The sequence below is a fragment of the Grammomys surdaster genome, unplaced genomic scaffold, assembly GCF_004785775.1.
Source record: "Grammomys surdaster isolate TR1022 unplaced genomic scaffold, NIH_TR_1.0 125357, whole genome shotgun sequence".
NCBI lineage: Eukaryota > Metazoa > Chordata > Mammalia > Rodentia > Muridae > Grammomys > Grammomys surdaster.
This window is the reverse complement of record NW_021620229.1, coordinates 108594-134411: the sequence shown is the minus strand read 5'-3', so window position 1 is coordinate 134411 and position 25818 is coordinate 108594. Positions and strand designations below refer to the sequence as shown.

General features: G+C 41.5%; 2 protein-coding genes and 1 pseudogene across 5 annotated transcripts in view; 1 reads left to right on the top strand and 2 right to left on the bottom strand.

Moving 5' to 3' along the window:
- Cdadc1 (cytidine and dCMP deaminase domain containing 1) overlaps positions 1 to 19304 on the top strand; it is a 70939-nt gene extending 51635 nt beyond the window's left edge. Inside the window, exon 10 of the mRNA XM_028785877.1 lies at positions 19117 to 19304. Within this exon, the coding sequence (XP_028641710.1) occupies positions 19117 to 19226 (110 nt within the window). The 3' untranslated portion in view covers positions 19227 to 19304. The remainder of the gene's footprint in view (positions 1 to 19116) is intronic.
- The window catches only part of Cab39l (calcium binding protein 39 like), a 107876-nt gene that overhangs the window by 2736 nt on the left and 79322 nt on the right, over positions 1 to 25818 (bottom strand). For all 4 annotated transcript variants that reach the window (XM_028785884.1, XM_028785885.1, XM_028785883.1 and 1 more), the window contains 3 exons: positions 20079 to 20138; positions 17976 to 18041; positions 8501 to 8644 (listed from right to left, as the gene is read on the bottom strand). In XM_028785884.1, coding sequence (XP_028641717.1) covers positions 8501 to 8644; positions 17976 to 18041; positions 20079 to 20138 — 270 coding nt within the window. The remainder of the gene's footprint in view (positions 1 to 8500; positions 8645 to 17975; positions 18042 to 20078; positions 20139 to 25818) is intronic.
- LOC114637640 lies at positions 4268 to 5555 on the bottom strand (annotated as a pseudogene).

The following is a 25818-nucleotide window of genomic DNA, read 5'->3' as shown; positions in this document are numbered from 1 at the left end:
GCGAGACAGCAAGGCTGGTCCTCAGCCTCATCTGCTTTTCACCTGGGATCGGACTCCAGCCATGGAAAGACACTTGATATGTTTAGTTTGGGTCTTCCCACCTCAGCTCACCTAGTCCAGGCAGTCCCTCACTGACACGTCAAGAATCTTGTCTCTTCAATTATTTAGGTCCGGTCAAGTGGACAATCATTATTAACCACCACAGAGGACTAAGAAAAATGGTTGAATTCTTCAAGAAATAGAAAACCTAGTATAAGAGATCAAATCAGTAACCAAAACCCACAATAAAGAGAAGCCCAGGCCAGCTGACTTTTGCTGGTAAATTTCTACCTAACATTTAAAGAAAAATGGACACTAGAGCTTTTCAATTTCTTCAAAGAAGAATTGTTCCTAGCCCATTCTGAGGCTAGCAATACCTTGACACTGAAGCCAGATTAAACAATGAGAGAGCTCTCAAAGAATGATATCCCTTATGAATGGAAGGCCAACTCCTTAAGAAAACATCAGCAAAGTAAGCCACACTACATATTAACGGGGTTATAGACAACGACCAACTGGGACTTAACTCCACATAAGCCAATCAGTGAATTGCCAGATGTATTGTTTTCCCTGATACAGATGCATTGACATCCTAACCCTTAGCACCCAAGGGTGTCATTTTCTATAGAAACATGGACTTTACAGATACAGCAGGCTAATATGAAGTCATACTGGGTTAGAGGACCCCACTATAAGACAGGTAACATGGAACCTCAGATATGGAGTTATACAGGCATGCAGAGAGGAGTGTCGAATATAGTCAGGGAATGGAGTGATGTGTTTACAAGGAAAGACTGCTGGTGATCACCAAAAGCTAAGAGACAGGACTGAAATATTCTCCTCAAGGCCTTCTAAAGAACCAACTCTACTGACACCTTATCCTTGGTCTTTTGGTTTACTGCACTGAAAGAGAATACACTTTTGATCTTTCTAGTCCTGTGTGGTACCCTGCCATAGCCCTAGGAAGCTAATGTCACAGTGAGTTAATGCAGGAAAACCATGTGGTCATTTCAATTATTTTACAATTTGACAAAATTCAACTCCTAGATAAAAAGCATCCATAAGACACCTGGAATTCTATATACAAAAGAATGAAGCTGGGTCCTCACCTCACACCCTATACAAAAATTATTAAAAATGAACCAAAGGCCAAAATATAGGAGCTGCTGAGACATCTGGAGAAAACTACAAAGATAAATTCATAACCTTGCCTAAAGTACCAGTAAGAGAAGCCGTCAGATGAGCTTTACTAATGGTCAGTGCTTCTATATAAAAGACAGAAGGGTAGAAGAAAATATCTGTAAGTCATGGATCTGACTGATCTCAGATCTAGACTATAGAAAGAACTCCTAAACTAAACAACAGAACCCAATCCATCCAGGATGCAAAGGACTTGAGTAGCACTTTCTTCAAACTGGAATAAAAGTGATCACTAATCCATACACACACACACACACACACACACACACACACACACACACACACATTACCCTTAGGACAATGCAGATCACAAAATGTAAAACAGAAAATAAGTGTGCTGAGCACAAGGAGACACTCCAAGCTGGAATACACAGCTGTGCAGCGCCTGTAGAAAAGACTGGCATCTCCTTGGTAGGCAAAGCAGTGAGTGACAAAAAAATCCTGCCCCTTCACAGGGAAAAGGTTTGTTCAAATAAACAGCCATGGTCCAGTATCCATAGCAGGAACAGTGACCATCAGTGTTAGCAGCCCAAGTACCCACTACCTGATGAATGGATGTCCATGACACAGAGTCTGCCATGGCCATTACAAGGAGCAATGTGCTCATCCAGCTACACCATGGATTTGACTGCATTTATACAAACACCGATCCCTAGAGTGAAAAGCAGATGGTGGTTGCCAGGTGCTCATAGGAAGGGAACGGAGAGACTGCTTATGGCAGAGGGTTCCTTCTGGGGTGCAGTGGTGTGCTGACATAACCCCTGGTGACGACAATGAACTGCTGTTAAAATGGTCAAATGTGAAGTTTTATAGACATGGCTTTTGTTACAATAAACTAAAATTGTTACTTACAAAAAAGTATTCCAGGTTTGTTTACACTGTTACACAGATGCCTGCTGTTCACAGAATACCTGTGAGGACTAGGAATTGCCTTTTCTGGTTGGTGTTTGTTTATAAGAGAGCTGCTAAAGTTCTAACTACAAATTGCCTGGCATTTTGTGGTAAGTACATAAATAACTCAGAAGAATCCGTAAACATGAGAGAATGAGTGGGTACATTAGGCAAACCAAGCTTCTTTCAGAAGCCTGGTGGAGTTTTCAGGCAGGCATGCTGGATGAACTCCCAAGCCCACACCCTGTACTAAAACCTAGCAAAAATGTTGAGGTTGTTTGCAAGCTTTAACATTTCCCTCAGTGTTCTGCTCATGGCTCGGAACCCTCTGCTCAGGAGGCAGTTGTTCCCTAGACTTTCATACTGACCCTGACTGTTTGAGGACTTACAGGCCAGATGGGAGGAGACTTCATGGTAGACGCTCACTGCTGACTGATATGTACAGAACATGGTATTTCCAAAGTACCTCTAAAAAGAGGTAAACACAAGAAACAGCTTGTGGCTTTTTGAACTGCTGTCCTATGCCTGCATCCCTCAGTTTACATAACAGGTCTCAGAAATGTATGGAGTTTTCAAGCACAGAGAAAAAGGCAGTAGCTACATTCAAATATTTTTAATCCAGGAATCAAATTATTTTGTTTTCCATTTTAAATCTGAACGCTTTTTTAAAAAATGAAAATCAAATTTTGCATACATCTTCACTGACTTCATCCAAACTCTTTTACCAAGGAAGAATTTCAGCTGGTGAGGCACAAACGGCTTGCTCCAGCTTTGTGGTTTCCCTAGAATATTTTGTGCATGTGACATGGAGTTGCCCATGTACAAGTCCATTCCATAGAAGTGTAAAGTAACTATTTTACACACACACACACACACACACACACACACACACACACACCCCACGACCACCAACTGGCAATCTCAGAGACAGCTAGCTTGCTTCTGTTAAAGAATGACTGGCCAAGTTCTACAAGGGAGGTGTCATGCCATGGCTGCCATGGCTTTCTGAACACCAAAGCCGATAGACAGTGAGAGTGATAGAGGCCAGCCGGCAGGCTGGCAGCTGAGGTTCCCAGAGCCACTTGCAACATTGCTCAGATTGCTCTGACATGTGACACAGGTGAGCTGAGGAATAATGTGTGAAAAAGCACGCACATTTAGCTCTTGTGAGAGCAGGGTGCATGTGAGGCCCTGGGCTATATCCCTCACCACAATAAATACAAAATCAATCCTCTTTTTAAACTCCTCCACTCAGACATAATGACTGAACATAATGCTCATGCAGCCTTCCATCTTAAAGAAAACTTAGCTTGAATTTCTCATGCTGGTCTGTAGTCTGTTGTTTTACACCACCCCCTCCCGCTTTGTGGTATCAGGTTGAACCTAGGGCCTCACTCATTACAGTTAAGCACTCTACCACTGAGTCATAGTCCAGCCCTCTTTTGCTTTTTGGGACTACATTGCTTAGGCTGCCCTTGAAACCACTGTATAGCCTAGGTAGGTCTTGAACTAATGGTCCACCTGGCCAGCTTCTGGAGGGGCTGACACTAGAGGCCATTATAGACCTTTACACAGATTCTTGTGTAATAAGAACTGGTCTCCACTTGAGCAACAGTTAGGGCAGACTCTCTGGGTACTGGCTAGCTAGTTTATATATATACTATTTCCTCTTATGATTACAGGTCTGAGGGAAAAACTGCTCGCTGTGATCTCTAGGTAAGGCTTAAGAGTGCAGGAGTCCAGCCGGCTACAGGCTGGTGCTGCCTATGCCATGTCACAGGTATGCTTAAAATATTCCTTACTGTGAAACAGTTTCAGAAGTAAATGCAGATCAAAGCAAAGGACCAGAATTACCTCTGATCTCTCTTCTCAAGTTTTTTTTTTTTTCAGTACTTCTATATCCACTTTATTCTCCTTTTCCCTCCTCACATACAGAACTTCTCACACATTTCTTGCAGCTAAAGTCACTCGATGTTGGCAAGGTACCATTTTATCCCTAAAACTTTGTTGGCATCAAAATATGACAGTTACCAGTGTTAAATCCATAAACTATTTACACAGCACAGCACGTGAAGCTTTAGACGTTTGGCAATTACACACAGAAGACGATGACGAGACCCCCACTCTGCATGTTTGGGATCGGGAGCTCACTGGTCCCTGTCTGGCGACCGTACTTGGGTTCAGGGGCAGCAGAGGCAGTAGGCAGTTACTTCAGAGGACACTGAACACTATGGTCTGAAGCATGTTATGATGTCACCCAAGTGTGTACCACACCACTTCCTCCTCCAAGGTGGCCTCATAATCCTAGAATGGCAGGTCCAGCTGATACAAAATGGAGACAACACAACATTCTGTGGAGACATCCTATTCCTAGGCACGTGCTGTGACTTTGAACGAAACTCGTCCCAAGAACTTGTCACGTTCATTCTTGTTTTTTAGGTTCCTGGTTCCATCAATTTGGCACTCAACTGTTACTTCTTTCATGGTAACACCAGAGTCAAATTTGACCTGGACAGCAACTAGGGGCTGTCAATATCCAATGTGCCGTTTTTTTCCCATAATATGGAAAATACTATATGAATCCATATTCAGGATAAGTTGCTATATTTGTTATGTTTTCATCCTTTGTCAAACATGTTATTTGTGGAGTTCCATCTGGGATTAACTCGATTATTCTGTTCATTTTCACAAGAATACAAGGTTGTCCTTTGGAATAGCCAAAATCAGCATCATTCACACCACTATATTCTTCAAGCAAGGAAACTGGAAACTGACATGCACGATAATCTGGACCCTTCTGATGAAAAAGTTCTCCATCAGGACAATCTGTGAGATTCTTCTGTTCTTCCACAGAATATGGCTTTAGGAAACGCCTCAGGTCTTCAATGAACTTTATATACATATCTCGCTTAGACATGCTGTATGTATATTCCAAGGAAGTCTGTGGTTTGGGAAAAACCGTAAGTCCTGGACTAGGAATATGGTCTCGGTATTTCGGATCATTCAGAGTCTGGAGCATGCCCCACATTGTGAATGTGAAGAGTGCAGCCAAGAATCCATATAAAACTAGGTAGAAGAACAAGATCAGACCTCAGCTCTTAGAGGTGTGCCCCAGAAACTCTCCGCTGGTCGGGTTATAGATGAACAGCTTCCACTCTGCCAGGCTCTGGTGGAAGGATTTCTTCTCAGTCTTCATCATGACGGGCGTGTGGAAGTTGAGGTGAACGGAGGCCGTGGGGCTGGGAACAACTCTCCATTACGAGACCACTAGAGCCGAACGCCGGGTGGCCGCTGGGGCAAGTTTTGCTTTTTTAAAGCACTCTTCATATTGTCCTTGGATGTCTCTAGAAACTTCCTTAGGATATGGAATATACTAATTGACTTATACAAACTGAGCCTTGCAATTCTGTTGAATGGATATCAAGTTTTCTGATGATGACTTGTACGTCATTCAGGTTTTAAAGTTTTAGAACCAGTCACATTGAGGTATGATTCACATATTAGTCCACCTGACTAACTCTGATTGACTGACTGACATATATATATATATTAATGACTTCTAGTATGCTTATAGAATTGTGTCATCACAGTCAACTTTAAGACACTCTGTTACCCCAAAGAAGCCCTACACCCATCAGCAGTCACGCCTACTGTGCTTCTCATCATTGACCTCCTACCGTCATGTCATACTGCTGGCATCATGTAACTCAGCAGTGTTCTCATGGCTTATCCATGCTGTGGCATGCACTAGTTCCTCACACACTCTTACTGTCAAACACGACTGAGTTCCTGCCTGTATCCATTTAGCACTCACTAACACACAGTAACCACTCACTACGTTAATATTATCACATTCCTTAACTTATCACCAATATCACACAGTTATTTCCCCAAATACCTGACATCACACTAAAGCCCACAACTAGGACATGAGGTTCACTGGTAGAGCGCATGCTAATAAATTTGTCCTTGAATCTCCCACAGAAATGGCTTCCTCAGCCACAAAATAGGGTTCTCCAGCTGCCTAACTTCAGGAGGGTGAGGGGCATGCTGGGAAGGAACTAACACAGGGGCTGGAATGTCAACATTGCCCTTGCCTGGGTATTCTGATCTTGGAGGTTTCACCACTGTTCTGACTTTCACCCAGGATTTCCCTGTTGCAGCTATACTTTCCAGGGCCACGGACAGCCTGAAATGGAGTTTCAGGAGTCTCTGAATTCAGGCAGGTAATGGAAGTGGCATTACGAGCCTGAAAGGGATTTCCAGGAGCATCGCCCACGGGTTCTGCATCTTTACAAAGGCTCCTTTGAGGCGAGCAACTATTCATAAGGAAATAAAGTACTAAGGTGCAGGGTAGGCTCAATTTACACACACACAAGTAAACAAGTAGTTAGACATTTTTAAATGTTCCTCCTCTGTCCAGTGATTAGGGGGACCAAATTCGGATTGTCTGAGGACAGAAGCAGGCTATTTCTAGTTTGCCAAGAACTAAACCTTTTTATAATCATGTATTTCTGAACAAGATTAGATGACACTGGATCTCACTTTGTATGACAGGGTACACACTTTTGGGCACAGAGTGACTGGCACACAGGTTTCTGAACTGTCACTCCTCAGGAGGGTCTGAGGCAGGTCTCCATGCTCCGATGCTTGGTGTTTCCTGGAACTACCCTCAGACTTTTTGTTTATTCTGTCGGCTTACTTTTATGTGACAGTTCTAACACAAGAAGAATGTAGGCAGTAGGATGCCACATGTCATCACAGATGAGCACAAGCTGCACAAGGCTGCAGCCTGGCTCACTTTGACCCCAGCACAGCCATGGCCCCTCCCCTTGGCACCACTCCTCTTCTCTCCTGAACTTGTGTCTGTCTCTTAACCATAGGCTCTAAGACTGTAACTGCAAAACATGAATCTAGACAGAGACAAGTTTCAAACTTAAAAAAAATTAGACGTTCTTAACATTTGCTGACTTTACTCACTATTGTCTGAGACTTAGGCAAACCGCAGCCTTATTACCTAGTACATAGGCATCACGACCTAGTTCTTCAACATGGCCACAGGTGACCTTATGTCTTCTTTACCAAGCAAATTTTTGAATCAGCTTGTCAAGTTGCAGAAAAACTTCTGTTAGGATTCCAAGTGGAAATAAATGAAACTTGTACATTAACATTTTAAGTATCCTAATGGCTTTTAGGGCAATAAATGTCTGGTAACAGAAACACAAAGTTTTTAACTTGTCAAAGCAACTATTACCTTATAAACTCCTATGTTCTCCACTAACAGACAAAGAATTCTGTCCATGAATATACATTTTAAGACCAAATATTCCTGGAGTTCACTGAGCTCTTACATATACTCTAGACATCAATTATGAGAAAACAACCAAAAGCTGGCAAAAGTCAGCTAGATGCATAGAGTGAACTGCAACATACCCAAAAGTAAGAAATGGAGTCAGCTGTCCATGGCTCAGGGCCATTCATACTCAGACAGCAGAGAAAAAGGTTAGAGAAAAGACCCCATTTTAAAAGCAGTAACAAACAAGCCCCAGGAGCTGGGTGCTCCCTTGGGTTCAGAGAGGAGACAGTTGGAAGCAGAAGCCAGCATTCCTGATCTAGCTTCCATTGAGCCTTCCACTCGAGCTCACTCTCCAATCATGTCAGCAATCTGTGTGTGTGTGGGGGACAGGGGCGGGGGGCTTTTTTTTAAGATTTATTTTTGTTTTTAATTATGTGTAAGTATGTGTGTCTGCTTATAGGCATGTTATGTGCACATAACTGCAGGTACCTTTGGAGGCAGGGGCATCAAATCCCCTGGAACTAGAATTGCAGGTTATAGTGAGCCACCACAAATGGGTGCTGGAATCTGACCCTGGGTACCCTGGAAGAGCCACAAGTGCTGGTAAGCCACTGAGCCTCATGAAGCCTTCTTGGAAGAGAAAATGAAGAACTGAACTGCTAAAGTGTGGTGGCAGGACCTGGACGAAGCTTTGCCTCACTGGGTTTCCCATCCTCTTGGCCTCCAGGGAATACTAACTTGGCCTTTACCAGGCGGGTCAAGCATCACTTATTTTTCAATGGATTTTTAATTTGAAAATGACTTTATCTTACTGCAAGGTACTGGGTTGCAGGTTCTCTGAAGTTAGGTCAGCTTGATGTGAGATTTCTCTAAATTTATTAAGTAAAAGTCAGAGGCAAACTTGCCCAACTGTACCTAGCACTCAAGATACGGTTTTCTGCAATAGATTAGTGGGAGAATAAGTTTCCAAAACAAAAAGATTGTTTAAGTTTCTCTCAAGGAAAGGAAAGCAAAAAGCAGAGGCCTTGCCATTTTGAAGTTAGAGAAAACCATATCTAGGCATCAGCCCTTTACCTTAAAGACATGGAAGGCTTCAAATTGGATGTTTGGACTTTTGTCTCGAAGCAGGTTCATCATCAGTTTCAGGTTCTCTGGCTTGCTGATATACTTGGTCATAACGGTGAAATTGTGGCGGTCCAGGATCAGCTCACCGAGCAACTGCAAAAAGACACAAACCCAGATCCATTATTTGATTCTTCAAGTATATCTCACCTAACTGAATGGAAATCTAAGGCTGGTGTAAAAAGTGAAGAACTGTGAGGTGCTTAAAGAACAGGTGTACACCAGGCACAGTGGACCTGCTGCAGCCCCAGCTCTTCAGGAGGTGGAGGTAGGAGAATCTTATGAGCCCATGAGCTGCAGACCAGTGAGCACAGTGAAACCTCATCTCAAACAAACAACAACCAACCAGCTGGCCAGGCCTGAACATGGTATTTGTTGTATTTCTTTAAGCTTTTACATGTTATTGTCGATGTTAGTTCTTAAAGCAGTTTTCAGCCACTCACTGCTCAGCATACTAAGGGACAGCCTGATCTGCATCTACGCCCATCACTTTGCTTCCCAGCCATGGACTCCTCCAAGAACAGTTAGGCAGAACACAAGTAACAAAACTCACTGCACTCCCTCTCCTGAATGAATGCACTTACTGGTTTACTGGATTAAATAAGCCTCATCCTGGACTTGAATTTTTATCAGATTTATCTGCTTGATTTTATTTGTGTTTTGTCTGACTGCATGAACACACATGGAGTATGTGATTGGTGCCTTCAGAGGTGAGAGGAGAATGCTGGATCTCCTGGAACTGAAGCTGCAGCTGCCATGTGGGTGTTGGGAATCAAAGCCAAGTCCTTTAACTACTGACTTTTAATATGAAATATGATCTAAGGTCAGAAAAATAAACAAACACCATGAATCTATATCAAATATGCAGAAGGTTTTTAAAAAATTATACTGTGGTGTGGTGGTGGTGGGGTGCGTGTGTGTGTGTGTGTGTGTGTGTGTGTGTGTGTATGCAAGCAGAGAATCTAGTGACAACAAATTATCTTCTACAGTGAATTAAGCTTGGGTCATAAGGTTTTGTGGCAGGCATATATACTTGCTGAACCATCTTCTGGCTCAAAAGTTTTACAAAAAAAGTAAACAAGGGTAGGGATACAACTCAGTGTAAAGTACTTACTTAGCATGTGTAAGACTCTAGATTCAACCTTTAACACAGCAATACAAAAAGTACAATAAAACATTGTATAGTGACATATCAATGGTTCTCAGAAGGCAAAATTATTTTGAAGGAAAATTAAAATACTCGAAGTGAGACTGACTGCAGCCCGTCCAGCAGCCCAGCAGAGGAGCTTCCAGCACTGGGCAGTTAAGAAGTGCACCAGCACTTTCCAGGCAGACACTCCCTCCTCTCACTTTCGATTGTTCCTAAATCCCCCAGAGCAGCATGCTGCATAGGTGCTTACAGAAATCCTGGACAGGAAGGAGAAAGCACCACAAACAGCAGCTATGGCTTTCAGAACAGAATTCCAGGCATGTGTGTACATGTGTATGGGAAGGTGTCTGTTAGGAGACAGCCATCTTGCTTATGTTACTTATTTTGTCTATTCCACAGTGAGAACCGCATACAGATGAGAATCAGCTATTTGCTGGTCATGGTGAGGAACTGTGTAATTAAACTTTATTGGAACCTCCCTGTGCCAGTAAAACTCCCAGGGCTCTCCTGGAAGCTGCCTTTGTTCCTGGCTTCCCACTCCCACAACCTGTCTGGCCACCTGTCACTGTCCCCTTCCTTCAGCACCACATTTTCCGAAGTCTGCAGGTTCTCTTCCTCCAAACCAGTACAACTCTGTCAGTAGGGACAGTTTTAACCCTGATGTCTCTGGAATGTCTAGTCAATTCAGTCTACTGCAGAGACCCACCTGGATAATGCTGGCTGATTAACTTAACTACCTCTTCTTCTTCTTCTTCTTCTTCTTCTTCTTCTTCTTCTTCTTCTTTAGTTTTTTGAGACAGGGTTTCTCTGTAGCCCAGGCTGTCCTGGAACTCACTCTGTAGACCAGGCTGGCCTCGAACTCAGAAATCCACCTGCCTCTGTCTCCCAAGTGCTGGGATTAAAGGCATGAGCCACCACTGCCCGGCTAACATCTTCTTTTTTTAAAAAAAGATTTATTTATTTTATGTATATGAGTACACTGTTGCTGTCTTCAGATACACCAGAAGAGGGCATCAAATTCAATTACAGATGGTTGTGAGCCACCATGTGGTTGCTGAGAATTGAACTCAGGACCCCTGGTAGAGCAGTCTGTGCTCTTAACCATTGAGCCATCTCTCTAGCCCTAACTTAACATCTTTAAAAACATTTTTTTTTCCTTTGTTGGAAACATAGAGGCCTGTCAGCTCCTGAAGTTTTCCTCAGCTCGTTTTCCCTTGCTCCTTTTCATAGTAAAATAATTTTCAAGGTTTGTCAATTTCTGTTTTTCAATGACTCTTAACCATCCAGCTTCTTGTCCTTACTACCAGTTTCCTTATTCAAACAGTCCCACTCTTCCATCTGGATAATTCCCAAATCACAATGATTTCTTTCAATCTTAATTAGTCCTGTCCATTTAGCAACTAAATGATATTCTGGAAAGTCAGCTGTATTTACTACTATACAGCAAATACACACATGCCTCGTTTCCAAGGATTCAGCAGGAAGCAACTCGCGAAGATGACATTTTTGGTCAGGCACAGAGAATCACTTCTGTAACCTCCAGTTATTTCCTCACTGCCACACACACTCTTTCTATGTCTGCTGAGACTGCTTGCTCTCTCCTGTTGAATTTTTGAGGAATGCTTTCATTCCTGTCTGTCTGAACTGTCAGCTCTCATGTCTAGTTCTGAAGCTATGCTGACCCTCCTCCTTGGTCTCCCAGCACTGTCTCTTGCCTTCTGCTTGTGTTTCTGGTACACAGAATTTCCATGACTCTGTTTTGAGGGTAACCCACAGAAGGCACGGTGTCTATTTGTGCCCTTCCAAGCTAACCATGTGGTGGATATTGCCGGGGCTATCCCAGCAAGTAGGATTTTGCTCTTCTCAAAATGCAGAAAAGACATTCTATTACAGCATGAGTGTAAAACTATGAGAAACCTGTGAAAACATGACTCTGAGGGCCTAGAGACTATCCCAGGAACACAGGGAAGTACTGAAGTAGCTTGGCTAAGTCTCTCAGGGTGGAAGTAGACTTGCCCTGTGGGAGAATTAGGGCACTGCCACCTGCACTTCCTGGTTCACCTGAAATTCACCTGGTAACCCAGGGAGATGTTTGTCTCTCTGGATTGCCTTTATCTGGATATCCAAATTTCTCTGATCTCTCCAAGAGGCTTGGAAGAGTTCTCATTACAAGTGCCTCTAGAGAGGGAGACAGGAATAGCTCAAAGGGTTCCTCAGCCTTCAAGATAAAGATAGCACTCCTGACTGTAAAGCCAGCAAGGGTTTTTCAGCCCTAAAACTATCTACTTATTTACCCAGCAAACACAATAAAATAATGTAATACAAACACAAGTAACACGGGAAAACTTCATGTTCTGAACTATCCTAACAGTGGCTTTATTTGGTGGTACTCTCTCCCATTCCATGGGTCTACTTATGATGGCCCTGGAGAATATCTTGGGACCTGATATGGTGATTTCTCTGGGTTTGTTCTTTTTCCTCAGGGTTGCTCTGGTTATTTGGGACCTTCAGTATTTTTATACAGAGTGTAGGCTTGTATTTTCTACTGGGCACAGAATGAAGAAAATGTAGTATACATACACAATGGATTTTTTTTTTTTTAGACAGGATTTCATGTAGCCCTGGTTGGCTTAGCACTCATTCGATCTTCTACGTCCCTAGTGCTAGGTTCACAGGCATGTGTCATGACACCTGGATTATGCAGCTCTGGTGACTGAATGCCGAACTTTGTTCATGCTAGTCAAGGACTCTACCAACCGAGCTCACCCTACAGTAGGGTTTCATTTAGTCATAAAGAATAATAAAGTATGTTATTTGCTAGAAAATGGATGCAACTGGAGATCTCCATATAAAGTAAAATAGATCAGAAAGGCAAAAATCACCTGTCTTCTCTCATTTATACTGAGACATAAAATCAGTTGTATGCACATATGCTATGAAGATGAAAGTCAAGACTAGAAAAATAAGAGGAATAGAAGTCATGCAAATACCTTTGTGAAACTTGTGCTATGTACAACAAATATACTGCAACAAATTTTTACATAAAATTTATAAACACAGATTCTTTAGTAAGGATTTGTAAATGTTATATTTATGAGTTCAATGCAGATTTAGTCATTCCAATTTTGTCTTCTGTTCACACAAGCTTACAAAACCAGATGTGGTGGTGCATACTTAAAAATGCCAGCTGTGGAGACATGAAGCAAGTTCAAGGAGAACCTAAGCTCCACAGGAAAACACTGACTTGAAAACTGAAGGGCTTGGGAGCACAGGTAAAGCAGGAGAACATTTGCACAGCATGCTTAAGACTCTGGGATCCCAGAATGCCATACTCTCACACACAAAACACCCATGACCTTAAGCCCAACATGCTCCAGACCTGTTACTACTATCTTTCCTCCTTGAACTTAAAGTAAGCATGTTGAGAGAGAGAGAGAGAGAGAGAGAGAGAGAGAGATCCATTCCTAAAGTGCTTTCCTATATGGAATAGCTTAGATTTCTTTAATCCAGTAAGGGCATTACTTTGGAACAACTCCTATATTCTTAGTGCTACAGGTAGTATTTTTCTATTCTTCTATTTTGCGGAATCATGCTTATTCAAGCTTTGTATTATTCAAGATGTGAAGAGTATGCTTAGTTTCAAGTCTTTTGGGCATTACCTGTCGATCTATTTTAATTAACAGTGACAAGGACAACAGTGAACCACCCACAGTGCAACAAAGAATTACAAAGCAGGGCTGTTATTCTAAGTAAATGGAACACATGTACATTTTACTTAATCATGTAGCTAGAGAAACTAAGAGGCTCTCCCCCAAAATGTGCTGTTTTAATTAAACTGATCAGAGCTAAAAAAAAAAAAAAATCCACCAAGCTTCCTTTTAATTATAATCTTTCTTGCTAGTAATTAAATGCCAAACTTCTGAAGAAGATAAATAATTTCCTAAGCTCCAGCATATAAGGGAAAGAAATTTCTCTTTTAATTACTTTTTATTGGCACCAGGAGTCTAAGTATCCTAAGACCAAGAAAGTCTAGGAAACAAGTTTAGAACATGATTGAAAAAGGCAGCAGGTAGCAAGTACTTTGGAATCAGAAAAATGGCTTAAAATGTCAGCCAGTTTATACTGATGAGGCTGTTTGCCACTGCGACAGTCTTAACTTCTCATTTCCTACAATTATAGGACATCACTGGTAAAACCTCACAGGGTCCATATTAGCAAATGTGGTTATAGGACAATAGCTACTGTGACCACAGATCTAAGGAAAAACCAAGCTTGCATCAGCAGAGTTCCCCAGAGTAACTCTTTTCTTTAGAGAAGGAGCCACGTTGAATAAGCCTGATGTTGATATGTGAACCAGTCTAACCACTCACCACTGAGCTCCCCTGCATCTGGTGATGGATGCAGCACCATTTCAGCAGCATCTCTGCCTTATAACCCAGCACTTACAGCCAACTCTCCCCGAAGCCCATTTTCCTAGTCCTGTATCTTGTCACATGCTTTAGTCTGTCCCTCTCTGCCCCCAATGCTCTCCTTTACATACTCAGACTAGAAAGGATTCAAACGAGAAAGGCAGGTCTCAGTAGACTCATGCAGAACAGCAAACAGCCTCACGGGAACAGAAGCATTTGTAAACAAGCAGGAGAGGGAAAGTTACAGGTGTTTCTGAACTAGGTACAAAGGTCTGTTCCACTTGGTTCCATCCCCAGTACTACAAAAATAAACAAATAAAAAAGTCAGTAGTTCTTACCACAGTGAAGCTCTGTTGGAACCATATTAAAATATGAAGAGGGAAAGAGGACAAGGTGGGGACAAAGCCAATTAGAGAAGAGTCAATAGAGATATGGGTTGACAATCTGTTAGTCAGAAAGAAAAGGCAAGATAGGCCCAAAGGGACAGGACACTAGCTTTCTGATGGCCTGAGGTGTCAGAGTCAGGAAAACTTTAGTTCAAGTTCTAGTCACTGGTGAAATGGATCAAATCTAAAGACCACCCCTCATCTTTTCTCCTTCAATTAGGCTCAGTCACACAGAACTCTACTTGGTTCAGTATGTCAGACTTACACTCAAAAGAAGGACTTTGGAAATACCCAAGCCATTTCTCATATGCTGGCCCTTAGAGCATTCTCATCTCTTTACTATTCCAATGGCCACCTCTCTTCAAAGCCTCTCTCCTGTAATACTGATAAGCATCTCTGGCTGTCCTTCTACTCATTATGTAGGCCTAAATTAACTTTTCTCTGTGACAACTCCGTGTGTGAGATATATTCCTGTTACTTTTATTCCCTACTCTCATCTCCCCATCTCTCTGTTAAGCCCCACAAATCTTTTTCCACATTCAGGCCTTTTTGTCTTGTGGCCTACTCAGTTTAACCAGAGCCATCTGTGTGATCATGGGTTTGGAGCTACCCCTGTGGAGCTTGATGGGGTCCTCACTGGGCATACAACTAAAGACAAGGGCTCCTTGTCTCAGAATCTCCAGTCACGAATAGTTAAGCAGGGAGCTTCAGCACATCTCTGGACATAGGGCAATACCATTCTGAGGTCACTGTTCTGCCTGGAGTTCAGTTTCCTGCATCACTGGCCTCAATATGAGGAGCTCTGGCACAGCACAAAATTTCTCTAAATGGGTCACCTTGCATTGGCTTCTATGCAAAGGGAACCTCATTAACAAGTGCTGATTGACTGGCTGAAAACTGACCTGTCAATTAAATCAGAAGTTGGGATAGTGATAGCATCAATTTAGGGGACATAACATGACTAATGCAAACCACAGTGAAAAAATATAAAGATGCGGAAAAAATAAAAAGTTCTTTACTTTAATTTAAAATTGTATGAGATATTAAGAGCATATGCACTGTCCCATGAGAAGCACCATCCTGACATCACAAGAGAGCTGCTCAGCAGCTGGAAGGTATACAGCCTGCATGGCTAGCACAGAGCTACTAGCTGAAAAGTGTTGTGAAAATCCAACCATGCTCTGAAGGACAGAGGCGCAGCCTAGCCATGCCACGTCATCAGCACTGACCCACCTGTTCTTGACTAATGGCCATTTCTGAGCAACTTTTTCTAGGGAGGGCAGGTACTTACAGCCCAGAGCTGTGTTGGGCTCTTGAGCATTTCCACTGGCATTTCGTAGGGATATGGCTTCCCCCTTGGGTCTTAACACACACATACCTTATTTGGGCTCATTTTACATTTTCACACATAGGTGCTCAATGCTAGAGAGGCCTTGCTGCCATTCCAGCTGCTCTGGCACACATCTAGCCCCTCAGACGTGGCTTTCTTTCCCTCATAAAAAACCCTGCCTAGTAGAACTGTGACTCAGACAACTAAGGCTTTCTTTCTTAGTGGGGACATTCCAGATTCTTTTGGAATATAGCCCTTCAGTCTGCTAATCTTCTCTTTTAGTACTTAGAGCATCTGGAAGCCATGCAAGATCACCTGCTTGCAAAGCCCAGGGTCACAGTGCTGGCTTGTGGCCACTACATGTCTACAAGAGAAGCGCGTTGATATTTGCTGATTGAGTGAACATTCTCCCTACCACTGCTTTTTCCAACACTTCACCCAGCATTTATGGATAATTAAGAACCAGCACCCTTTGTGTGTGTGTGTGTGTGTGTGTGTGTGTGTGTGTGTGTATACGCGCGCGCGTGTGCATACCATGGAACCTGTGTACAGTTTAGAAGACAACCTTGGGTCTTAGTCCTAGTCTTCTACTTTGAGACAGGGTCTCTCTTGTTATAAGCTACTGTGAATATAAGTCCCATAGCATTCAGCTCTCTAACTTCCATATTATAATAAACAGTTGTTTTCCAAGTCAAAATTTTAAATAGTTTATCATTTACTGAACTTACAATCTTCAGGGGAACTTAAATGTTTGCTTTGTACCTTATTGTGATACTGTCACTTTAGTCCTAGCTGGACCATAAGCTTCCTTAGCTCTGCCTCCTAACCTCCTATCTCTGTAGGGGCATCCCAGGATTATAGACACCAGTGCCACTGCAGTCTGCTTTTAAATGAACATATTTTAATCTTAGTTTTATGTGTACAGGCCTTTTGTCTGTACCACTAATACTTTTAGTGCCTTTGAGGACAGAAGAGGCCATCAGATCCCCTGAGACTGGAGTTACAGGTGGCTGTGAGCTGCTATGTGGGTGCTTGGACTTGAACATGTATCCTCTGGAAAAGCAACAAGTGCTCTTGACCTCTGAGACATCTGTCCAGCCAATGCTGCATCCTTGTATATTGGTTCTGGGTGAGTAATTTACCCTCAGAGACAGCTCCTCACCACTACTTTGCTTTCTTTCCCAGACAACTACACCTTCTTACTTCTTTCCAGATTCTCTTCCAGTGAAGTCCTGCCAGGCTTTATTTTATTTATTTTCTTTTTAGCAAGGTTTTATTTATGTAGTTAGACAGGTTTTTTTTTTCCCACATAAGCATTTCAGTCCCCCTTTATCAAACTCAAGGCCTTGTACACTCCCAGTTGAGTGTCCTACTACTGAGGTATACCTTAGCTTAGTTGATATTTAAAATATTACTCTTAGGGAATAACTATTTCTTCTGTTTCTTTGTTATGAATGTAATTTGAGCATGTGAAGTTTAATAGCAAAGCTGTGGTTAAACACTGGTTGGGGAATGGGACCTGGCAATGAAATGGATTTTAAGAAAATATGTTATACTGCTGGGAGAGAAATGCTTCCCTTAACATAGAAGCTCCATAACATTTGTATGCTATAAACGCTGTATTATAGCTGACAGTTGTTATTCCCATTCAAAAATACTAGGTCTATCATTTCCCAAACTTAAAGCAGCAAGGGGAATTTACACGTTTGTGCTTTGTGTGTTGTACTTTGGAACTGTTATTTCTCCTGTGAATGTCATGCATAGGTTGCTGGAGAAGCACTGGACTAGTTTATTCTGTCATTTCTACAGTAAGGCACGCTGAAGTGGTTCTAGGACTCCATTAAGCCTTGCTATCCCAGTCACTTGACCAGCTTCCCTTCACCTCTGAGAATATTCCCAGGAGAGAACCATGTAGTTCTTCTGCTTAGTCAGCTTAGGCTCGGTCTTCTTCCTTAGTGAAATATCCCACTTCTGACTTCAGCATACACTTGCTATTTATATTATTTTGCTAAAAACCTCAATCAGAGCATAAAACACACCCCTGAAGTCACTTTTCAAATCAAAGGACATTTGAGTTTTATGTATTTACTTGTGCAGAGTAGACATTGTTTGTTAACAAGCTTATAAGGACTTAAAAAAAATCTGGCATTACCTTCAAAGATTGTCTCTTTGTCACATAGTTCTCAGATTGCAGCAGTTTCTCATAGTCTTCAAAAATCTAAGAAAAAGAAAATAAATCTGTAAGAGTGTCAGTGTGTCCTCTGCAGCACGAATGTGCTCACACCTTCAGAAGGTCCCTTCAGGCCCACCGAGTCACACTGCTCACAGGGATGTCTCAGAATCTCACTGCTGTCCTGGACACAGAGATGATCAAGATAGGGAAGTAAAGGGATAAAGAATACAGCTGCTCATTAGTTTTATGAATTAGAAATTACATTGAAAAATGGAATAACTGAATCTTCTCAATAAATCATTCTGATAAAACAGCTATTAAAACTTCAAGATAACTTATTTTAAAGAAATTTGTTTCTGTAGTTGGTGGCTTCGGGAAAAGATTATAGTTAGGCCTTAGGACTATCAAATCTATAATGTCAACAGGTGAGGCTTTGGTGACCACTGCTACACAATGACCATGGCACCCTCCTGGCCTATATGAAGTTCATCCATTCTCACAAGAAGCCATGACCATGGGCATGGATCTTCTTCAAGACAGTCATAGGTCATTGGCCCTTTGGGAGCATAGAGCATCATCACTTGGGGAAGCTTGGTACTAACTTCCCACCATTTGTGGGCACATTATTCAGAGAACACTGCAGCTGGAGGAGCAAATAGCCAGAAGCAAAACAGCTCAGGGATAGAGAAGGGTAGGGCATCCTTAGAGTGCTGAGTGACAGGGTTCTGTGCACACCACCAAAACTTTTGATTTAGAATTGAGAAGTACAATTATGCCGATTGTATTAAAGTCACAACACTATTCTCTCTCACATTTTATTCTATTCATGAACACAGGATAATGGTTACAGCTCAGATATGGAGGCTCTCCCTAAAAGCTTGTATACTGAAAACCTGGTCACCAGCTTGCAGTGCTATTCAGAAGTGATGGATAATAAGAGTGCCAACTTCATTAATAGGCTAATCCCTTGATGAAGTCATAGTTGATTGGACTTTTAGAAGAGGAGAGACAGGTCACTAAGGGTCATGATTCTTCCCTTCCCCCCATGTGTGTGTGCGTGCAGTGTACATGCATGCATGTTTACATGCTGATGGTTTTGTCTTCTTTGATTGCTTTACAGAATATGAGACACAGTATCTTACCGAACCAAGAGTTCACCAATCGAGCGAGTGGCTGGTCTGCTTGTTCCAAGGATCATCTGTTTCTGTCTCCTATGACTGGGATTGCTAGGGGCTGCTATGCTTACCTGACTTTTTAAATGGGTTCTGGGACCCAAACCCCAGTTCCTGTGTTACAGCTGCTGAACCATCTCCCCCAACTCTAGAGGCATATTGCTGAAGGGTGCCTTCTATCTCTAGACTCTCCCTGACTCCTGGCTGCCATGGAGTATCCTTCCTTTGCCACATGTTTTCCAACATGATGTGTGCCCCACAATAGGTTCAAGAACAGAGCCAAGTGACCAAAAAGACTAAAACCATATTCCAAAATAAAGCTTTCCTTTCTTCCAAGTTATTCCTCTTATTTTGTCACAGAAAAAAAAAAAAAGATCAACACATGACATTTTATAGATCAATATATTCATCAGATAAATTAGGTTAACTATGAATCTAAAATACATATACAGTAGACTCAGGGCCCCCTAGTTCTTTTTCATTGTCCCTTTCAGCCTTTCCTTCTAGCCCAACTCCATTTCTCTCTACCATCCACCAACTGCAGAAGTGCTTTCTGCCAGAACCACCACATAGGATCAGGACTCAGAGTATGGACAGCAATCAAACAATTGAATACCCCTCCTCCCCCAAAAGAATAGATATCTACACAAAACATACTTCCAAGGGCCAGGCAACAGGCAATCGGAATGCAGAGCAGTAAGCCTCAATCCTGGGCATCTAGAACTGTAAATTTCTGGCTTTGAAGGACATATGTCCTTAGTCTTCAGGTCTTGGAAATACAAGCCTTTGAGACTGCCAGCCCAGTTCATAAGCCATCTGCACTTCCTACCTACATGTGGTTCTCATCTAAAACACAATATAAGGACCCTAGCCAGAAAAAGAAAAAACATCTTAAAAATGATTTACTTACAGTGTCATAATTTTGTTCTAGGAAGTCTGCTACCAACACTTTATGTCTGGTTAACAAATCCTACAAGAGAACAAGGAGTAGAAGAAAATTACTACAACTAGGGACATTTATAATTAATTACACAAAGAATAACCTTTGCCTCTACGGCTTGATAAATCAATTCACTTGAAACATACGAAAGCTGGAAAAGAATATTTGCATTTACATTACAAAGTTATTTCCAACCCTACTTTAAGATGTAAAGCTCAAGTTTGTTTCAGGTTAAAATAATGGCAAAACATTGAGCGTCAAACCTAAGTGTTTTAAATAGCAGAAATAATTTAAGTGGTGAACATAACACTTATGAGGTAACTTTATAGAATATTTCTACATTGTGATTATAATAAATATTCAAATAGTTTGATTATCTTTATCAAAGGTCAGTAACTGATTGCTACCCACACTACCTAGGCTGACCTCCAACTCCTGAGCTCAAGTGGTCCTTCTGCCTCAGAGTGAGTATAGGGATCACAGGCACTGTGTCTAGTTCTAACCACTTTTCAAGCAAGAATTCTGAATGGCATAAAACCTGACCTCAAAAATTAATATACTGGTTTTACAAGCATTCTGATCTTTTAGTATTTTCCTAATGTGTGTGCATGTGTGTGCACCTACTTCTGTACAGGTGGGAGCCAGAGGGTGATGTTGGGTCCTTCTCTCTCTCTATTCCTTTGAGACAGGATCTCTCACTGAACCTGGTGGCTATCACGCCACAGTGATCCTCTTGTTTTTGTCCTCTACAGCACTGGGGAAACAGGCAGGTGTGTGGTACACCCAGGCTTTTATGCTTTTAAAATGCCGGACCATTTCCCTAGCCCCTAGCCCCTTGGACTATTCATTTCTTTTTAAATTTTCTTCTTATTGTTGTATGTCTATGTCTGGGAGAGGCATGTGTGTACAGCATTCATGTGGAGAAGGGACAGAACTCTGCAGAGTTGGCTCTCTCCTGACCCCCTTCAGTGGGTTCTAAGGACTGAACTCAGATCAGGTTTGTGCAGTACCTGCTGTACCTATTGAGCTATCTTTGCCTCCCCCCACCCCCAAGGAGGATGCTGGACTTGGAAGCACAGGAATGACATTTATCATGTCATCTGAGCATGGTCTGCTTACTTGCAGGTGAATGCGCCACGAGATACATACTGCAAGTTACTAAGTTAGATAATGTGTCCTTTGAGAGTTAAAGAGAATCAATCTTATCTTACTACAGAAACAAACTTGCAGAAAACTGCAAGAAAGCACAAAGGAATTTCTGGTTGTTTTCAACTAACACCTAAGTCATATTCCCATTTTACTTCAATATTTGGGGGGGAAAAAGCCCCATTTAATCCTTTTTATATACTTAGAGGCTAAATACCCAACTCAGGTATTGTAAAAATTTCAATTAAAAAAGGATTTTTTAACCTTTCTAGAATAAAATTTAATACCTTAATACATAGTTAATTAAAATTTCCCCAATACATAAAAAAGAATCAGGCAGTAGAAATGGCAAATTTCAATGGATTCTATTCTGAACTATTTTTTAGATGTATTTTTATTTGTGTGTGTGTATATGTTCATGTGTGCACATATATATGTAGGCATGTGAGTATAGTTGCTTGTGGAGGCCAGAAGAGGACATTGGATCCCCTGGAGCTAGAGTTACAGGCTACTGAAAGCTGTAGGAAAGTAAGGTTGAATTAAATTCAGTTCCTCTGGAATATGCCCTTTGAGACATCTCTCTAGCCCCTATTTCTATTTTAACACCAAGAAAAAGTAAAATATTTAAAGCATTTTGCACATTTTTGAATTAACTTTTTTTTTAAAGCTGAGTACATTTAAGGCATACAGATGCTATTCTGAAATATCGAGCCATGGTCTAATGGTTTGATATGCTGTGGATCATTTTCCCCCATGGTACTGAGGTTCACCCACAGACCTTGGGTTAAATGTCCCCAAAGGCCCAGTGCAGTGCTGCTCTCGTAGCTACTGGGAGACAGAGGTTTCTCTCTCTTTCTCTTCTTTTCTTTTCTCTTTCTGGAAATGAAGTCTCATGATGCTGCTCAGGCTCAGGCTGGTCTTGAAATCCTGAGGTGCAGTGACCCTTGAGGCTGGGACTAGAGGGTGCATACGTAAGAAGCTCAGTTGGAAGGAGAGACAGCCTTGAAGGGAATACTGGAACCCAGCCCTCCCACTCTGTTTACTTCTTGGTCTACACTCAAGTGTGCAACACTGATCCACCATGTCCTTCCTACCAGTAGATTCTATCACATTTTCTTAAGTGTTTGTATGTAAGATGTATATTCAGTGTGTGGGGGTACAAGTGTGTGAATGGACATCAGAGGACAACTTTTGGGAGTTGTCGTTTTGTCTTCAGCTTTTGTTTTGAGCAGTGTTGTCTCCTGTTTCTACCACTGAGCTACACATTCCAGGCTAATGAGCCCTCAAGTTTCTGTATGGTTTTCCTCTCTCTGCCTCTCATCTCAATACAGAGGTGCTGCAATCACAAATGTATGTTACCACATTTGGCTTCTTATGTGATTTTGTTCTGGGGATGAAACTCAGGTTGTCAGGCTTGCTGTCTCACCAGCCTATACCTCATTTACTTATCTTCCTGTCTGTTAGTAGACTCCTTTTCCTGGAGAACAATGATTCAATAATTATTCTTCAATACACCTGTTTCATTTTCTTTGGCAATATCCATGAATGGTTTTGTTTTTGTTTTTTTTTAACATATGTGAGTACACTGTCACTCTCTTCAGACACACCAGAAGAGGGCATCAGATCCATTATAGATGGTTGTGAACCACCATGTGGTTGCTGGGAATTGAACTCAGGACTTCTGGGAGAGGAGTCAGTGCTCTTAACTTCTGAGCCATCCCTCCAGCTCGCCCAAATGGTATTGTTAAGTAAGTCCTATGATAATCCTATTTCACATTTCTGTCGTACTGATACATTGTTTTCCACAGCAGTGTACTAATTTGGACGCATACAAACAATATGCAACATTTACTTTTCTTGTGTAGCCAAGGCTAGCTTCAAACTCACTATGTAATTGAGACTGGCTTTGAACTCCTGATTTTCCTGTTTCTATCTCCTAACTGCAGAGATAACGGGACTCTACAGCTCAGCAAGCTTTTCCCTTTTTCTTGAAGATGAAAGGAGACTTTTGAAGTTTTGTAATTTTCAAGTTCAACCACAATGCCACAAGGCATTAGCTTGAGTGACACTGTGCTAATATATGCATATGTGTTATTACTTGTCCTAAGAGAGCAGGGGACAGAGAACTGACTTGGAATGGAGGTTTTCAAGTAAGGAAATACTCTATGAGGGCTCCATTCCCCAGCCTGGCTGGAGTCTTGTCTAACTAGTTCCTGTGTCAAGCCATCCAGGACACACTAAGCTGTTGCAGAGTATTTGAGGTGATCTTTAAGCAGATATGTGGGATCCTCATGTGTAACTGCCCCTCCCTAGTCTGGTGGATCCTCTTGAGCAGCTTGTGGAATTTTCCATGCTCTGTGAGAATAGAAGTTAGTATATCTTTATAGGTTGCAGCAGACACGGTGATCTCTCTCTCTCTCTCTCTCTCTCTCTCTCTCTCTCTCTCTCTCTCTGTGTGTGTGTGTGTGTGTGTGTGTGTATGTGTGTCAGGGTGGGGGTTCTCTACCTGCTACGCTAGTCAGCAGTGACTGTGAGGATTAACTTCGCCAGGTCAGCCAGAGAGGACTTGGCAGACCAAAGGAGTGGAACAGAAACTTCAAATCCAACAGACAAAATAAGTAGAAATTAACAAAAACAAAACCGGGGGTGGGGGGGGGGGGAATGGAGGGAAAATATACTACAATAGGGTGGAATTCCCTTGTACACATATAACGGTATAGGTGGTGAATCATGTGTCTATTTCTCTTATACATCTGTACTTGAGTGTATGTATAATATACACATCAACGTACCCTCAGATTCATCACCTTACAGAGATCATGCAATCATATCACATGTATGTGTAGAATAAGCTCATCCTTCCTTCCTTGTGACTGAACTCCATCTGGCTCAGCTCATTAAAGAAGTCAATGAAAACATAAAGAAACAGTGGAATGAAAGGAAGAAAACAATTTAAGACTTGAAAGTAGAAACAGAATGAATAAAGAAAACCCAAACTGAAGGAAAACTGGAAATGAAAAAGTTAGGAACTTGGAATAGGAACCTCAGAGACAAGCCTTACCAACACAATATGAGATGGGAGAGAGAATTTCAGGCACTGTGGACAAGATAGAAGAATCAGATACAATAGTCAAAGAAAATGTTAAAAAAAAATCCAGGTACAAAACATCCGGGAAATCTACACTATGAAAAGACCAAATCTAAGAGTAATGGGAATAAAGAAAGGAGAAGAAATGCCAAAGGCCCAAAAAATACTTCCAACAACAACAACAACAAATAAAAAACAAACAAACAAACAAACAAAAAGCAGAAGAAAATTTCCCCAAAGTATAAAGGAGATGCCTATCAAGGTACAAGAAGCACACAAAACACCAACTAGACTGACCTAGAAAAGAAGCTCCCTCAGCACGTGATGATGAAAACATACCTACAGACAAAATAGAATATTAAAAGCTGCTAGGGAAAAAGAAACCGCTAACATATGAAAGCAGACTTATTACAATAACTTTTCGACTGGTATTCTAAAACCCAAAAGGGCCTGGATGGACTTTCTACAAACTCTAAGAGACCACAGATGCCAAGTCAAACTATTATACCCAGTAAAACTTTCAATCACAATAGATGGAGAAAGACATTCCATGACAAAAAACAAATTTAAGCGAGATCCATCTACAAATCCAGCCCTACAGAAGACTGAAGGACAACTTCAAGCTGAAGAGACTAACACCACCAAGGAAAACTCAAAGAATAAATAATCTCATACCAGCAAATCAAAAACCCATACCATAACAAAAAAATAGCAGGAATTAACAAACACTGCTCATTGGTAACTCTCAATATCAACTGTCTCAGTACCGTAATTAAAAGGCACACACTAATATAATAGATGGAAAAATGAACCCGTCTCTCTGCCATATCCAAGAAACACACCTTAACATCAAGAACAGACAGCATTTCAGGGTAAAATGATGAAAAGATAATCCTAGCTAACAAAACAGACTAACTAGTCAAAACTAACTAGAACAAAACTAGTCAGAAGAGATAGGGAAGTATATTATATATTAATCAAAGTAAAATTCTACCAACAGATTAAAATGCACTAAACACAGACAAAGGCACCTAAATTTGTAGAAGAAACACTATTATAGTTTACATCACATATTGAACCGTACACAGTGATAGCTGGTGATTTCAATACTCTCGCCAATAGACAGGGGCATCCAGACAAAAGCTAAACAGAGAAATGCTGGAGCTTACTTATACCTTAAATCAAATGGACCTACAGGTAATTTATAGAACATTTCAAGCAAATGAAGAATATACCTGGGGGCCTAATGGAACTTTCTCCAAAACTGATCATATACCTGGTCACAAAGCAAGTCTCAATAGATTGAAGAAAAATAAAACAACACCCTGCATCCTATCAGAGCACCATGGATTAAAGCTGGATATTCACAACAGAAAGCTGACAAACTTATGGAAATGGAACAGCTCACTACTGAATGGAAAAAATGGGTTACGAGAGGAATAAGGAAAGAAATTAAAAATTTTCTAGAATTAAAAG